The 17011-nt window shown below is 41.4% G+C and overlaps 1 protein-coding gene across 1 annotated transcript in view; it reads left to right on the top strand.

Moving 5' to 3' along the window:
- Positions 1-836: 836 nt before the first annotated feature.
- ITGA4 (integrin subunit alpha 4) overlaps positions 837-17011 on the top strand; it is a 79106-nt gene continuing 62931 nt past the window's right edge. The window contains exons 1-2 of the mRNA XM_045841441.1: positions 837-2143; positions 2498-2619. Of these exons, the coding sequence (XP_045697397.1) occupies positions 1947-2143; positions 2498-2619 (319 nt within the window). The 5' untranslated portion in view covers positions 837-1946. The remainder of the gene's footprint in view (positions 2144-2497; positions 2620-17011) is intronic.

The raw sequence follows: 17011 nt of genomic DNA, 5'->3' as shown, positions 1-17011 counted from the left end.
TCTCTGCTCCATGTTTGTATTTACCAGTGCTAGCACCAAGTTTTATTGGGTCCTGTCACTCATATCTCTTGAATGCATTATTTCCTCTGTCCCTCCTTTGCCACTTCCTAGTTCAGGCCGCCACCATCATCTCACTACTCATTAATTACTACAGGAGCCTCCAAAATTAGTTTTTCTGTATTCAGTCTTTTCCTCACACTTCTGAAACACACAGCTGACCAAAACAAATCTTTCCACAGCTTCCTGTCAGCCCCAGCAGAGAGGTAAAATTTTCTAACCTGGCTTGGGTGGTTCTTGATGTGTCCCTGCTTCCCTAGTGAGCCTCATATCATTCCAATCTGCCTGTGGACAACTAAATGCTCCACCAGGACCACCTCTTCCAGTTCTTCCACCTAGTCCTGCTAGAGCCTGCCCTCATTCTTACTTTCACACTGCTTAGCCTAACCGAACCCTCCTTGACCTTCCAATCTCTAAGTGTCCCTAAACATTCTGAACTTTCTCTTGTCAGTAAAAGTTTGTCTTTCTATCATGCATTTCCCTGAAGGCTTATCCTGCCTTGCTCACCATGATATCCTGTGGATCTTGCAATGTGCTTGCTCAACGAATATGCTGAACAAACGATTACAATTTAAGATGTGCTATTTCAGTACGGTCCTAGTACACGCACACATGTGCACGCACCTTGATGAACCCCTTTTCTTTCACACAGCAGTAGTTAGTAACTGGACCTACACCTCCTACAGATATCAGCCTGATAATCATCTACAGCTGTTTCTCTGGTTGCTCAAGAAAGAAACCCGAGGCACATCTGGATTGCATTAGAATGAGAATCTAACGCAGTTTGGATGTGTTGTGCTGGGGTCCCGAGTGCATCTTCAGAGGGTTATTGTGGTGTCTGTCTCTTGACCTTACACTGGGTATCTGGTGGTAACGAGGTGGATGCGTGGAAAGTGGCAGCAACAAGAACTAGGTTCTTCATTAAAGTGAAGCAGGTCACAGTCTTTCTTAACTCAGCCTCGCTGTTGAACACAGAACAGCTTAAACCACGTGCCATTCAGCCCGTAGGAAGACCGGCTGGTCGCTCCTCTGCCTCCTCGCCCAGGCAGCGCAGGACTTAAGAGGAAGTGTGGAGAGTAAGGAAGTGGACTTAGAAGCTCGGAGGAGTCTGAGTCTTGAAGTGAACAGCCATAACGTCTTTGTGACCAAAGCAGCTCAGGCACCTTCAGGAGTTCCTTTTGTTTGTTTTCAATTTGTGGCCTTCTGGTTATTTCTACGCCCCCAAAGCAGTTATAGCGCCTAATTAGCAGCGAAAGATGTGGTCGGTTTCGCGCCACAATCCGATGCCCAGGTTTGTGGCCGGCCTTTGGGCTACACCGGGTCAGGCCGTGGGGCCTCTGCGCTCACAGTGGGGCCACACCGCGGCTCATTCACGCCCCAGCCATGCTCAGAAAGGGTAGCCCAAGCCCCTTGCAGCGCGACTCTTGCAAAGCCCCCAGAGCCCAGAGTCTTCCTGCTCTCGGAGGAGGCTGCGAGGTCCCGCCGGACGCGCATAGAGCAGCGGAGGTCCCCCAGCGCCCCCTGCAGCCGCCGGTCGTGGGTAGACGGCACCTAGTCTCACCTCAGCACCAAACCCGGGACCCCACCCAGCGGCCCGCGCCTAGGAGCGAGGGAGCATCCGCACCTCCCAGCGGCAGAAACCGGGCGTGGGGTCCTACGGGCGGGTGCTCTACATCCCGGGCGGCCTCCGATTGCTCCGCCCGAGGGCCGACTTCCCCTCCCTCTTTCCGTCCGTCCCTCCCTTCTTCCCTTCCTCCTTTCCTCCTGCCTGCTGGCACTGGGCTCGCTGAGCCTCTTCTCTCGGGGCCTTCTTCCCTTTGGCCTGCGTCTCATCCCGCACAACTCGGGGATTGTGCCATTCGGTGTTGAATGTTCCCCTCCGAGAGCGCATGGCTGAGGAAGCGAGGCGAGGGCCGGGTCCCCGAAGGGCCACCGTCCAGGAGGCGGTGATGCTGCTGCTGTGCCTGGGGGTCCCCACCGGGCGCTCCTACAACGTGGACACTGAGAGCGCGCTACTTTACCAAGGCACCGCCAACACCCTTTTCGGCTACTCAGTGGTGCTGCACAGCCACGGGCCGAACCGATGGTGAGTGGAGTGGGACTCGGACGCCCTCGGCTTGGCAGAGCAGGGAGTGAATGGTGCCTTAGGGGTTTCCTGACCCGTTCAAACTTTCGTCTCAGGGGGAGGCGGAAGGGAAACACTTTAATACCTAGCTCGCTGGAGATCTGCTGATCTGGGGGTGGCAGCGCCGGGGGTGCGTCTGGCACAAGGCGCTGGAGCTGCGAGTTAGTGGCGGGGGGCGGTTGGGTGCTCAGGGTGGTGGGCGGAGGAGGAGGCGAGGGGAGCCGGCCTGGTGCCAGATGCATGTCAGCTGAAACCAGGAGTTCTGTGGGCAGCACAGCTCACGTCTACGCGCACGTGCACGTTTCTCAATTGTAGGCTCATCGTGGGGGCTCCCACCGCCAGCTGGCTCTCCAACGCTTCGGTGGTCAGTCCGGGGGCGATTTACAGATGCCGGATCGGAAAGAATCCAAACCGGACTTGCGAACAGCTCCAGTTAGGTGAGTCGGACCTGGGACCAGTAGTGAATGACCCTCATCCCCCACTTGTGGACTCCACGGTAGCACAAGTCCTGCAAAAACTCATGTTGCCTATTACTTTCAGTTTGAAGTGAATGATTTTTCACTCAGCTCCACACCATCTTCACATAAAAGCGATTCCCCCTTCTTTCTGGCAGTATTTTACTCCCTTTTGGGTACAGCAGTGATTTGCAGTACTCTGATAAAACTCTGACTAAACTATGTAAAGGAAAATTTCTTACAGCTTCTCCTCTCCCCGTTCCCCATGTGTAGAGTACATTTTAAAGTTTTAGCACATTAAGGCCAGGATAGAGCTGTCAAAACTAAAGAATTTTACTTCCATTTTTGACCTGCCAGCCTTGTTAAAGAGAACAGGCTGAGGGGCAGGGCAGGAAGAACAGTTGGAATTGACTCCATATCCTGTGATTTAGCCTGAGGGCTTTCTAAAACAGAAAATGATAGGGCTTTACTTAGAATATAAAGTGTAAAAAAAGAGCACAGAAAAGGTTGGCATCCCCATTGTTAATGTAATTAAAATGAGGCTTCACATATAATTATTAAGTTTTCTCTTCCAAAACTCTCATGTTAAGTGGATACCTCTATTTGAACTCATTTCTTAATATCTCTTCTTAGATTTGTGATAACATGGAGAACATGTTCTCCAGGGGGAGGGGAGAAAGTTTATGTTTCAAAGCCAGGCACAAATTTGCCTTACAGAGACACCGTGGGGCCAGGGGTGGTGGGGGAGGGCAGTGGAGCAGGAAGAGGAACCAATATTAATTCCTACCTGTCTTGTTCTAAACACTGTTAGGCATTCCTGTATATGTTGTTTAAATTTCCCCCCTGGGTCATAGGTGGCATTGTTCCTACTTAACATATGCAGACTCTGTGGCCCAGAGGGTTGCAAGTACTTCTTCTAAAGGTTGCTCAGCTAGTGAGTGAAAGATGGAATACCCCCTGTCCAAGGCAGGTCTGCGTGGGTCTGTAATGCAAGCCCTGTCTTTTTATGTATGCATCTTCAGTGCAAATAAAATTAAGTGAACAGGCTAGTATGTTGTCTGCTGAGCCGATGAGTCATCTATCTGTAAGTAGTGAATAAAAGGTTACAGTTGGTACCTTTTTCATATTTGTATTTGTTGTCAATGAACTTTTGAGATAAGCTAAACTCTCTGCCTTTAACTCTCTTCTATAGAAGTCTTTGCTTTTTCTCAAGTTGGGAAGCTGGCTCCCTTCATTTAGAATAAATTTAAGTAGAATATGCATATAGTGGAACTTTTATTTTTAATTCAGAGAACATCCAAAAAAGTTTAGGAGTTGTCTGTAGCATGCTTCCCATTAAGCCTCTTCCATCCCCAAAGGAAGACTAGGAAGGCACAATACATTTATAGACCTATCCATTTGGAATAATTCTGCAAATCATAACTTTCATTGCATGAGGGAGGCGTGGGATACAGAATGAGGGAGTAGAGCAGGCAACCTTGATCTGCCAGAGGATCCTGATGAGACCTCAGGGAGGGAACATTTCATTTCTGTTGCCCTGTTGTAGTTTCCTGACTCATCTCATTATAGCTACTGCTATCTAGCACCTAACTCCTGTCTAGAAGGGCACTGAATCTATTTCTAGATGTCTGGATTTTAACTGGAAGGCTGTCATAGCAGTATATAAAATTTCAGAGAATAATGCCTGTCAAAATTGAAGGAAAACCTATGTGCTTTGGGTATGTGGGACTTAGGGATCGACTACAGAAATATCCTGAGAAAGCACATGGTAAATGTACAACAAATGCAAATTAAATGAATTTTTATTGGATAGATGGATGAATAAAAACAAAGTGAAACTCTGATTGTCATTAATCTGACTGGTGAATAAGAGGTGTATTTAGAAATAACAAGCCAAAGACATTTATGACAATACAAAAGGCATTTACTGAAATGAAAGGCAGGACGGACAACAAGATTTCTGTTCAATTACTGGTGGGAACACTAATAGCTGTAGAAATAGCTTTGACTATTTGTAAAAGAATTGACTGAAGTTATTTTTCATGCAGTGTTTTAAACATATATCTTCTTTCCCTTTTATAAAGAAATTGTGTATCTCCTTTTTCCCTCTTCTAGGGTAAGGCAGGGACAAATGGTGATGGAAGGAGACTTGGGTGGCAAACACACACTACAATATACAGATGATGTACTATAGAACTTTGTTCCTGAAACCTGTATAATGTTATTAACCAATGTCACCCTAATAGATTCAATACAGGTTAAAAAGAAAAGATAAAAAAGTTAAATGTGTAAGTTAAAAGGTAACAGTTGAAATGAAACACAATGAAAACATTTTGTTGTTGGTCAAACCAAACAATCTTATAAGAAAAGATTGAAGTGTAACTGCCATGCCAGGAAGGAGTTTCTTTCATTTGGAATGGCTTTGTTACCAAGGGGATAAAGCTGAAAGATCTCTCAAAATCATGCCCATCTCCTGCATAATTCAAAATACTGTCCACGTCAACTAGTGTGTAGGTGTCAGAATTTCAGATCAAAGTTTGATTCAGATAGACAACTCCCGTAAAAGGGGAGTCCTCCCTATGCTACCCTCACCTTTGCAGATAATGTTGTCAAATACTGTGGTATATTTACTGTGGCCATAATCCAAAGTGAGCAGCAAGTCTTTATCTGGAGTGTTCAGGGTGTTTGTTAGATGCTGAGAGTAAGATACCCTTTCAGTGAAGTGATTGGATGATTATAGAAGAGGTACTTTTCCTCCTGCACACAAACACACCTCCTCCACCTCCCTGCCTGCCTAAGAAGTGTCTCTGCTTTCTACTGGTCCTTCCCACTATGAACCAAACACAAGATAGTCTCCCACCTGGAGGGTCTGAGCCCAGCCTTGTTCTGGGAGATGTCATGTCTGAGGAGGCCCTAGTGATTGCCGCTTGTGCATTTGCTTTTCCACTCACAGTCTGCATCCTTGCTGAGGCTTTTTACAAAGAAAATTTCTTAGCAGATGGTTGTTAAAATAAGGCATCGCAGCTAAGGACTCCACTACTATATTAACCATAGGCCATCCATGGATTACCAATATGCAAAGAATTAGAACATAATAAAATTATACTTTAAGAATTGTCTTTAATTGGTTATTCAAAAGACATTTCAGATCTTTTATTACTTTGGAGTTGCCACTAATAGCATCACACACACACACACACACACACACACACACCCACACCTGTTTGGCTACTAGATCTAGAGTTACGTCATTACACCGCCCAATGCAATAGCCAGTAGCCACCTGTGGCTCTTGAGCACATGAAACTAGGCTAGTTTACTGTGAGGGGTGCTGTACTGTAAACTACGTCCTGGACTTCAGAGACAGTACCAAAAAATAAAATACAATACAGTATCTCATTTTTTAGATACTGATTACATTGTTGAAATAAATATTTAAAATTAGTAGTGATCACATATTTAAATGATATTTTATGTATTAAATAAAATATACTGTTAAAATTAATTTCACTTAACCTTTTTCTACTTTTAAAATGTTACTACAATAAAATTAAACATTTTATATGTGGCTTGTATTATATTTCTATTGGACAGCACTGCTCTAAAGAAACATAACTTTCCTGAATAAACTAACACTGACTTTTTAGCAGGTGCTTTCCCCTGTCTCTGCATAAACAGATAGGACTTTCACTTTTCTTTTCCAGACCCAGTGTTGTACAGGTGCTATGCCTGTAAGATCCCTGCTTGTGCCTCTGTTTTCTTACTGGAAAGAACAATGGTCTGTCACACATTAGTCATCATTATTCCCCTTCAGATGTCTTTCTGAAGACTATATTACCTTAGCCAGCCTCCTGGTTTATATTACATAACCTGTTTGGAAGAGGTTAAGTCAATTAGCATCGCATAGTTAAACTAATGATTACTTTACTCTCACTTCTGCCTGATGTGCGGGAATGAATAGCTTAACATGAAAAGGCAAACCCCTCAGTGTTGAAACTTCAGCTATGCTCTCAATAACTTTTCTTTTTCATGTGCACTATTCTTTAAATTGAAGCTGAGTTGATACAGACAGGTCATCCTGAAAAATCATCCCTGAACATAGGTTGTTATGGTAATTATACAGAAAATCAGGACAGAGCTTCATTAGTAAACTAATATTAAGAGAATTAAGTTCCCTATTTCCAGCAATTTCCTAAACTCCATCTGAAAAAAATGGTTTCCACTTAATTTGAGAGGTTAGGTTTTCTAAATGCATTTTAGTTTTTGCCTTACATTTAAGATTTTGGGGTAATATTCCTAGTGACTTAAAAGTAATCTTCCCTTGGCAACAGTTCCAGGGTCTGGTATGGTAATCCATTGTACATGTGGGTCATTTGTTCAGTCATTTGTCAAAGGATGAGGAAGGGCCAGAACCTGGACAAAGAAAAGAAACCAGGTCCTTGTCCCAGGATTCACAGTCCGTTAGGTTACTTGTAGGGAGGTATGGTGAGGAGATCTAATTGGGTTAAGATAAAATGGTGATGTCTTCCTCAGAAATTGCTGTTCAAGTGGGGAACTAAATAAAAATCAGGAGTGAGTTAGAGGAAGAGGTTGCGAGAAAGGTGCCAGACAGAGCGAAGAGTGGGCACGAAGGCCCTGAGGTCTTGAGAGCATGGTGTCTTTGAACTGAAAGAACCACGCACACAGCTGGACTGTGGAGGGTGCAATGGATGGTAGGTGGAAAAGGTATTTTGGGTACAACTTCCTAATCTCTTTTTAGGATTGTGAATTTGACCCAAGGTGATTGAAACTGGAGAGTGACATGATTAGGATTAGAGCTGCATTTTAGACAGATACGTGTGGTTGTGGAGTAGTGAATGTTTTGTAGGAAATGGGTCAAGACGGTGTCAGTAAAAATGTATAAAATCAGAGATTCAGCAGTTGTTTAAAAGACAAATTCATCGGGATGTGATAAGAGAGAGATGAAAAATGTTTTATTTTCTTCCCTCCTGGGTTGCAATTCAAACACAAATCAGTGTCCCAGAAGGGAAACAATACACTCACACACACACAGAAGAAAGGTAGGTTTAGAAAAAATTCCACAGTTGATTCTCATATGTGACCTCCAACCCAGTCTCCTTCATGTATGAATTATTAATATAAAGAAAGTATGTTTTAACTTTTAACTATTTAGAGAAGAAGTTTTCAAAGGTGTTACTGAAGGTTTGACTTGGGCTGTTGCATGGATGATGTTGCTATGTCCTGTGAGACAGAAGTAAATATCTAGTAATCAGTTGCAGGTGTGGGTCAGGTAGGCGGGAGAGGTCTGCACCTGCCATTCAGAGCTGAAGGAAATTGACACAGAGATGGCAATGAAGGCTCAGGAGTTAATGAGTTTAATCTGGGAAATCTCTATGCTGGAAAAATCAAAGGGCCCAGGATAGATCCCAGGGGGTGCTACTATTGAGAAGTGGCTAGAGCAATGCTACTCAACTCTGGCTGCTGTTTATACTCTCTTGCATAACTTTAACAATGCCAGTGCTCATTTCCCAAATTTCTGGGGATGAGTCTAGGTAGGTGTGATATTGTGATTTATAAAAAGAAATATCAGTTTTGTCTTTGACCCTCATTCTGGCATAGAGCTCTTAAAACCCTTGGAATTTCCTGAGGGATAAGAGACAAAGATGTCTTTGGAACTTTTTAAAAAAATTTTATTTTAATCATTGTTCAAGTACAGTTTTCTGTCCTTTATTCCTATTCCAGCCCACCCACCCATCCTCCCCACCTCCCTCCCATTTCCACCCCGCCCCCTAGTTTTTGTCCATGTGTCTTTTATATTTGTTCCTGTAAACCCTTCCTCTTTTCCCTGAAATTCCCTCCCCTCTGGTCATTTTAATGAGGTGGTTTTTGGACCCCATTTAAGGATGGGGGCTGGTTACTAGGGGAGCACTAGGTGATTTGTGGGCTTTTCTCTCTGTCCCATCCCCATGACCTCCACGATGGAAGAAGAGGCTGGAGGTTGAATCAGTTGCCAACTGCTAGAATTTTAACCAAGCATGCTTATCTGATGAAACCTCCATAAAAAAACAAAGGGCAGGGTTTAGTGAACACATGATGTTTCTGAGAGAGTTACATGCTCAGAGGGGGCGGGCATGGAAGCTCTGAGCCCTTTCCCCATGCCTTGCCCTAGGCATCTATTCCATCTGGCTATTCCTGAGTTATATCTTTTTATAATAAACTGGTGTTGTAATAAGTAAAATGTTTCTCTGAGTTCCGTGAGTCAACCTAGCAAATTAGTCAAGCCAAAGGAAAGAGTAGCTAGAATCTTGTAGCCAGTTGGTCAGAAGCACTTGACAGCCTGGACTTATAATTGGCATTTGACTGGGTGTGGGGGTTGGGGAGAGAATAGTCTTGTAGGACTGGGCCCTTAACCTGTCGATCTGATGCTATCTCCAAATAGATAGTGTCAGAATTGAGCTGAATGTAGGACACCCAGCCACTGTTGGAGATCTGTGGTGTAGAACCCATTTCCCCAAAACGCACATTGGAATCGAGTGCAGAATCCTTAGTAGGGCATCAGGATCCTCCATAGGTCCCCAAATGATACCAGTGTTCATCCATGATTGAGAACCACTGGGAAGAAAAGAGGAGCCTGAAAAAATGACTGAAAAGAAGGCAAAGGAGTGGCAAGGGACTCAGGTAATGTGGCATTAAGACTAAGAGATTTTGAGAAAAGCACTTCTGTGTTTGTACTGATGCTCTGAGTTTAGCTCCAAAAATTTTCAAAAATAGGAAATATTTTTTATATTAATTATATGAAATTCTGTCATTTACAATGAAATTTTCAGAAAAAGTAAGCATGTAGACTTAGTTGTCACATCTCTTTCATGGGAAGTAATGAGTGAAGTAGAAGACAGCCTACGTAGAAGACCCTTTCCAGGTATACCTTCTGTTTTGAAATCCTTGTATGTCTACTTCACCCTGATACCATTCTTTGCTTTCTTGTGAAGCATTCTTGTGAAAGTTTTCTAGTATTCATTAGATTTTGTTTGCAGTCATTGTCTCTGAAACGTTTTATCTCATCCTTTAATCCTCAGATGGAAAGAGGTCCTCCAATACCTGTAATTCCTCATCTCAGTCTGATCCTCCATCACTACAGGACAATGCCACATGCTCCCTGACCTATAGTTACTTCTCTTAGGTATTTTTAAGCCAGGCTGTCTTCCCGCTATCCTCCGTCCTACCCCATGAATTCCAAAACCAAGCACAGAACTTCAATATTGACTACTTAGCATGAAGTGAGAGCAGGTTTCCCTGGATTTTTTTCTGTTTAGATTTTTATGTTTTCTTTAAGACATTCAAAGTTGTATTCATATATTAGTGATAGTTTTTCAAATGAATCCTTAAGACCAACAGATGAACTGGGAACAATGGAAGTAGAAAATTTTCTATTTCTGTAATGTTGGGAATTAATGTTATTATCTTAGTAGGTTTATTATAGAAATAAAATTAGTGTAGGATTATTAATAATGTCAACATTTGGGTTCTTTTTCTGCTTATCAGGGAAAAGTATTAATAGCAGATCATTGTAAGGTACTATAGATGATGGTTGACAGGGTGAGTTTGAATTCTTTTTTCCTCCACTAATTAGGGGTGTGATTTGGGGCAAGATGCTTAATTTGCCTTTGTTTCAGCTTTTCTATATGTAACATTGGGATAATGATAGTCATACCTACTCACAGGGATGGGATGCAAACTAAATGAGTTAATATATATGTTCACATGCACTAGAAGTATGATTGGTACATAGGAAACATGTAATAAATATTAGCAATTATTATAAGACAATGGTCTCTCTTTAAGTGATGGTCACCAAATAGATCAGCTGTGGCCCATTTATCTGCTCTAGTCAGTAAAAAGGTTGTGCAGGTTTTCTGCAGCAATTTGAAAACATTTGGACGTCAGATCCCTACAAGAGTCCCTGAACCTAGAACCGAGCTCACCAGCGACCTGGGGTTCCCAAGTTCTAAGACATGGTGGTAGGAAATGGCACCACTAAACTTGGCACCACTCCTCCGGCTGAATGCCTTTATGAACACAGTCAAATAAATATAACAAAATTATAAAGTTAAAAAATATATAAACAATAAAATGAAACAAAAGAAGAGGACTGAAATAGATGGTTTTTCCAGGCCTATGATTATATGAACTGTATGTCACATAAATTGAGCGTGATTATTTGTCATTATCATATTTTGGCTAGGAAATCCAAGAATATGACATTTCAATACCTGTTTTTCTCAGAAAGAAAATACTTTGAGAAATGGCTTCTAATTTTGATGTTTATTTGGATAGTTTGACTCTTGTTTCCCAGTAGACAAGCTGGACATTGTGGTTTGGAAGTTTAGTGCTCTTGTGTCCCATTGCACCTCTGAAACTTGAGTATTTTACTCTTTACTACTCAAAATTGAAATTTCTGTTGAATTCATAAACATCACTGTTATCTTTTAGAAACATCACCACATTTTGTCAGATGCATAGGTAAAGTAGTTTAAATAGTTTAATATGGTAAACATAATATAATGGATGTAATGGTTATTAGGGTTTGATAAGAAAAACTAAAAGAAGGGGCCACTTGGCTGAAAGAGCTGAAGGCTGCTGATCAAATCTCTCAGTACTGTGAGCTCCCCCTGCTGGTGTAGTCCAAATCAACATAACGTGGAGGAAAGGATTCACCATTTAATGAGCACCTACTAGTTGCCAGGCAGTCTTGTAGGAACAGACATAAGTTTTCTGTAATCTTCATAACCCTGCAATGGTAGGTTTTATAATCTTGTCATAGTTAAACTTGTTTTTTCACCTTTAATCCCACATGGTTTTCTAATATTCTTAATTTAGGCCGAGGAATGAATTACATAATTATTTTCACCCAGTAATTACTATTTCTCCAAACAAAGCTATCTTGAATGAATGCCTCTTTATATAACATAGATTAGAACAAGAGTCTTTTTTTTTAAAGATTTTATTTATTTTTAGAGAGGGAAGGGAAAGGGATAGAGAGAGAGAGAGAGAGAGAGAGAGAGAGAGAGAAACATCAATGTGCAGTTGCTGGGGGTTATGGCCTGCAACCCAGGCATGTACCCTGGCTGGGAATCAAATCTGCGACACTTTGGTTCGCAGAGCGCACTCTATCCACTGAGCTACTCCAGCCAGGGCGAACAAGAGTCTTTTTTTCAGGATTAATTAAGAAAAAGAGTGGCAGAGTTTGAAACATATAGAACTTTCAATGGAATAGAACTTCAACTTTAAAAAAAAAAGTATGGTGGAAGTAAGGACTTTCACTACTTTTCTGAAACTCGAAATTACGTCATATGTTTTGAAAGATCAGATAAATACATATGTTGTCTTAGCAGCTAGAATGCCAGACTGAGCACCCCAATCGAATGTCTGAGGTGATGGGGAAGTCACAGCATGACCACAGGCAGATAAACCAAAGTTGTCATTACATCCAAAAGTCCCAGGGGCCCCTACCCCAGGGTGTTTCACTCAAGCTGTCAACAAGTTATAGAAAGAAGAACTTGGAGTCTGATTTTTTCCCTTGGTCTTGCTTCAGTGGAAATGCCAAGACATAAGGAACTGATGTAAATTGAGGAAAAGGGCAGGGCAAGAGAGGGGCCAAGTAAATGACATTTGTCTTGAACATTGTAGAGTTGGCTCTGTAGCCTGTGGGCATATTTGTGATATTTTACACATTTTCTGATAAAAAAATTAGAAAGTGGTTATGGATTTCAGCTAATTCATACATCTGGAAAACTGTAGAGTTCTATTTTATGTATTTACTATAGAGTAGTGAGAAGCAACAGATCTTCTGTTTCTGGCAAGTTTTTGATTCTAATCTTTTCCATTTACCAGACGCAAGGATTTGGGGAAATTATATTATTGCCTTGAGACTCAATATTCTCATCTGGAAAATGGGATTGATAAGGTAGTCTTTTGCGGCTACTGTGAGAATTGAATGAGTTAATGTGTGTGATAAAACCTGATGACAGCAATGTGCCCCAAATATTTTATGGGGGAGGAGATAGGCCATGACATATGTACAGTTTAATCACATGTTTAGATCGATCCTTAAAATAATAATAATGTTAACATCAACTAACATAACATTTCTTTGCTTTCTCTGCTAGGCTCTGATCCAAGAGCTTCACATGTATCTCATTTACTTCCCATAATTCTCTCACAAAGGCTCTGAGATAGGCACCTCCTATGGCCCCAGCTGCCTTCGAGTGCAGGGGTGTCAAATTCATTTCCACCAGAGACCTCATCAGTCTTGCGGTTGCCTTCAAAGGGCCAAATGTAATTTTAGGACTGTATAAATGTAACTACTCCTTAACTAGGGGCAAGGAGCTCAGTGCTGCTGCCGGGCAGAAACAAGGTGGAGGGCTAGATTTGGCCCAGTTGAGGACCTTGTGTTTGCCACCTGTGTTTTAAATAGTCCTACTCACATATCCATCCCACTTCGTAAAGACCTTCAAACCTGTAAATACTGTTTCCAATCAGACCATCTGTTACTGTCTTAAAACTTAAGGCAGTCTTTTGGAAGAGAAGGAAGAATAGTAGTGAATGAAGAAGAGCTCTCCAAAGCTTAGATTCCTGAGATTTTAGTGAAATTTTTGCAGTAAAGCAGCAATTTTCAAATCAGCAGTGTGTCACACCTTAGATTGTCAAAAGAAAATGACAACAGCCAAAACAATAGCTGTCTGGTGTAAATGAATCAAATTATACCTATTTCTTGTCAGATTGGCAAAAACATATGTTTCGGTGTGCTGCAGAATTTCAGTAATGAATTTGCATGTGCCACAGGATGAAAAAGGTTGAAAATTGCTGCAGTAAAGGAGTAGTAAGTGTAGGAAAGGGTTTTTGTGGTGATATGCTGTGCTTCAGAATTCCCTCTCTCAGCAGAGGCACCTTTCCTTCCTGCCTTCCGCACATGAGGCCTGCTCCATGCTGCCGGAGTGCCACGGTCAGCAAAGTGTCTGCCCCTGGCACTTGGGACAGTGACACTAAGGAATTACAACAACTAAAAGGGGCGATAAAAAAAAAACCTGTACCTAATTGACTTTGTACTAACATCCTTTATATTCCTCTATCAGAATTACTGCTTATTCACATCTATATGCATGTGTGTCTACTGATACAGAATCAGAAGATGGGAATAAAAAATGGAAGTAGTAAGCATACATCTTTATATGTTCTTCCCCAAATGAAAAACAAAAGAGAAAGATGGGCTTCAGTTTTTAGAATAAGGGGTGTGGTTTTTATACGGCTTTGTATTTTTAATGCCTACTGGGAAAATGCATTCAACTATGTTAGGAATTAGTCCTTCTAATTGTATAAAAGCATGGAAAATTGTCACATGTTAATTTCTGCTGAACTCTTTTGTGTTAAACCATGTAAAGTACTTTTTCAATTATGAAGCTGATTTTATTTACTTAGAGTTTAGATTAGTAATATATGAGCTAAGTTGAAAACCAGATTATAAATGATTTTAGCATGACATTTAGGTGAAATATAAACATAATCTGAGTTTATTTATGATGTCTGTCAGGGAGATTCATGAGAATTAGCTTTCTCATGACAGTTTTAATAATCATCATTTCTGGCCAATTTAGAAAGACTGGATTTCCACATGAAGAAAATTTTGTTAACATTTGATATCCTATTTCAATATCTAGCTGAAACCAAGGAGGACAAAAAGGTATGATTATTATTTTTCAAAGGAAGTAGATTCTTTTCCAGTGCGCTATAATATAGGAAAAGGCATAACTATTTACACTGGAGAACAATTGCCCACGAGCCCAACTGCGCAATACAACTGCCCAGGGAGCGTTTCAGACAATCCTGATGTCTGGGTTCAACCCAGACGAATCAAATCTGAGCCTCTGGGAACGGGAACCAGCTGTCACCATTTGTCAGAACTCTCCCCAGGTGATGCTGATGTCCAGTCAAGGCCGAAACCCCACGATAAAGGAGTGGACTTCAGAGCAAGTTTAAGGAAAAGCTCTGGAGAAGGTCTTATTTCTCTGCCAAGATTCTGCAGGAACTACAAAGAAAAAAGTTTAAAAAAAAAGTTCCTGGAAATTAAGAAAAGACTCAGAGCAGTAGTGGGGACTTTGAACTGATCCTGTCTTGTGACCAATGCTGAAAGTGTTAGCGTGGCTGGCTGAAGGTGTGTCAGGAAGAAAGGGAGAAACCTGTGTGGGTGTGAGTCTGCGCGTTCACTTACTGGAATCAGTTTCATTATGTGGAAGGATAATTGTTTATGACTGTTGTTTTGTGAATTTCCTTTTTCCTGTGTACTTACCCCCATTTCAAATTAAGATACAAAATACAAATAGAAGGTACTTAGTCAAACCAAACCCCAGTCGAAGTTTTGTATTGTTTTTTATTTATTGACCTTCCATTTTCAGCATACATTGCCTGGCAACATGTTGGGCTAATAACGAACAAGACATAGGACTGGTCAGAATGAATTAGGCCCTTATTTACTAAGCCTTGGAAGTAAGCAGGATAGTTGTGAATAAATAATGTATAGGGTTCACCAGAGAAACAGAACCAGTGGGATGGGTAGATAGATTTATCCATCTGTCTATCTGTGAGGAGATTTGCGATTGATTCCCTCCATTATGGAGGCTGAGAAAGTCTTGTGATCTGCCACCTGCCGGCCGAGGAAGCAGGAAAGCTGGTGTAATTCTGGCAGAAGGCCTAGGAAGTGCTGGGGTGGGGCAGTGTGGGGAGGGCAGAGGACCCTTGGTATAAGTCCCTAAGATCTGAGAGACACTCAGACATGGAGGGCATGTTTGAGGGAAGTGCCATTGCTTTGGACATGTTTGAACCTCGGCATGAGATTCCGAGCAGTGGTGACATTGGGATGTCACCTGGTGGAGCTAAAAGGAAATCGAGGATACAGTGTGGAATCATCTGTTTCTCCAGAAAACAGTTTAATGACAAGTGTCTCTTATCTTCACTTTAAATTTTACAAAGACTCAGCCAAGAAACAGACAAGAACAATTCACTACTTTTCCACATAAAAAACTTTTTGGCCATTTTTCTGAAGTAATTTATATGGTTCTAAACTATGTTTACTATTTTTACATTTTTGCATGGCATCTCTAAAAATTTCTAAGATGGCATCTTAGTAAATTTGTTTCTAAATACTGAATATAATTTTGATGAAAGGAAGTGTCCATTATGTTACATGACATTTTCATAGTGATACGTTATTTGTGACCTCCTTCCTCTCCTGTCCTTGATTTTTCTCCCACTTCATTGCCCGAGTGACTGTAAATTCAGAAGACTTTGGTATGTTCATAGAAGAGATGCATAGAGATGTTTGCCCAGGAAGCTGTGTCTAGGGGTCAAGGCTACAGAAGGAGACAGTGACTGATTTAGAGACTGGTTCTTAGAAGCGTATGTGGAACCTTGGTATCAGTGACCAGTGTTCCAAGTGAAGGCAGCAAACCCAAGTTCCACATTCTTCCAAACAAATTAGTGCAAATGTACTTCCCCACCTTTGGAATTAGGCTCAGGTGGAATAGGACTGTGACGTGGCAGCAGAAGAGGGTAAAATACAAATAGCAAAAGGAATCTTAAGATACAATCTCTTATTCTCCCCTAAAATCACTTTATTGAAATCATGTTAATACAAGGGTCCTAGCTACAAAACAAAGAAGTCACTCTAACAGAAGAAAAAAGTTGTCACTGTGTAGATTACTTTCTCTTGTACAGTTTAGGAGCACTGTAATGCCCATGAGTAATATTTTATTACTGTTGGGATTTCTGGCTATTCACACATTTGCCAAAGTGTCTTTTGAAGTTTTTTATTTACTATTGAAGTGATCTGTTTTTTCAAGTCATCTTTTTCTTTGTTGAGCACAGTCAAATCAACTAACATAAACTGTAGGGAAGTTTGTTTTTAATGCTAGTAATTATTACCATGCTAATTATACACTGCCGATTTCCACATGCTTAGTCATCACCTTCTGCTTCAACAAACTTCGATTTCAGTGTCAAAGACCATACTCTCTTTTATTGTCTTGTATTCTTAATGTCTCAATACAAGAAACATCTTAAAAAGTGCTCTGATAATGTAGCCAACAATGCTACATAAATGGTCAAAGCAAAGGTGTGAAATGTTTGTGAAGCATTATTCACTGCCATTGTATTTGCACAGCCTGTGTTGGTGTAAACTGGTCTTCTCCCCTCCCTGTTGGTTAGTTATCTCCTATTTCAAGACCACCTCTTCACAATGCAGTCGTTTCTATGAATAAAAATCTTCGTGAGAAGATGGGTTGGCACTGAGTAACTCACAGCTACTCCCATGTTGTGCACTGAA

This window comes from Phyllostomus hastatus, unplaced genomic scaffold, assembly GCF_019186645.2.
Source record: "Phyllostomus hastatus isolate PE091 unplaced genomic scaffold, TTU_PhHast_1.1 phas_contig_1, whole genome shotgun sequence".
NCBI classification, from domain to species: domain Eukaryota; kingdom Metazoa; phylum Chordata; class Mammalia; order Chiroptera; family Phyllostomidae; genus Phyllostomus; species Phyllostomus hastatus.
Note: the sequence above shows the minus strand (reverse complement) of the source record. Positions and strands in the feature narration are given on the sequence as shown.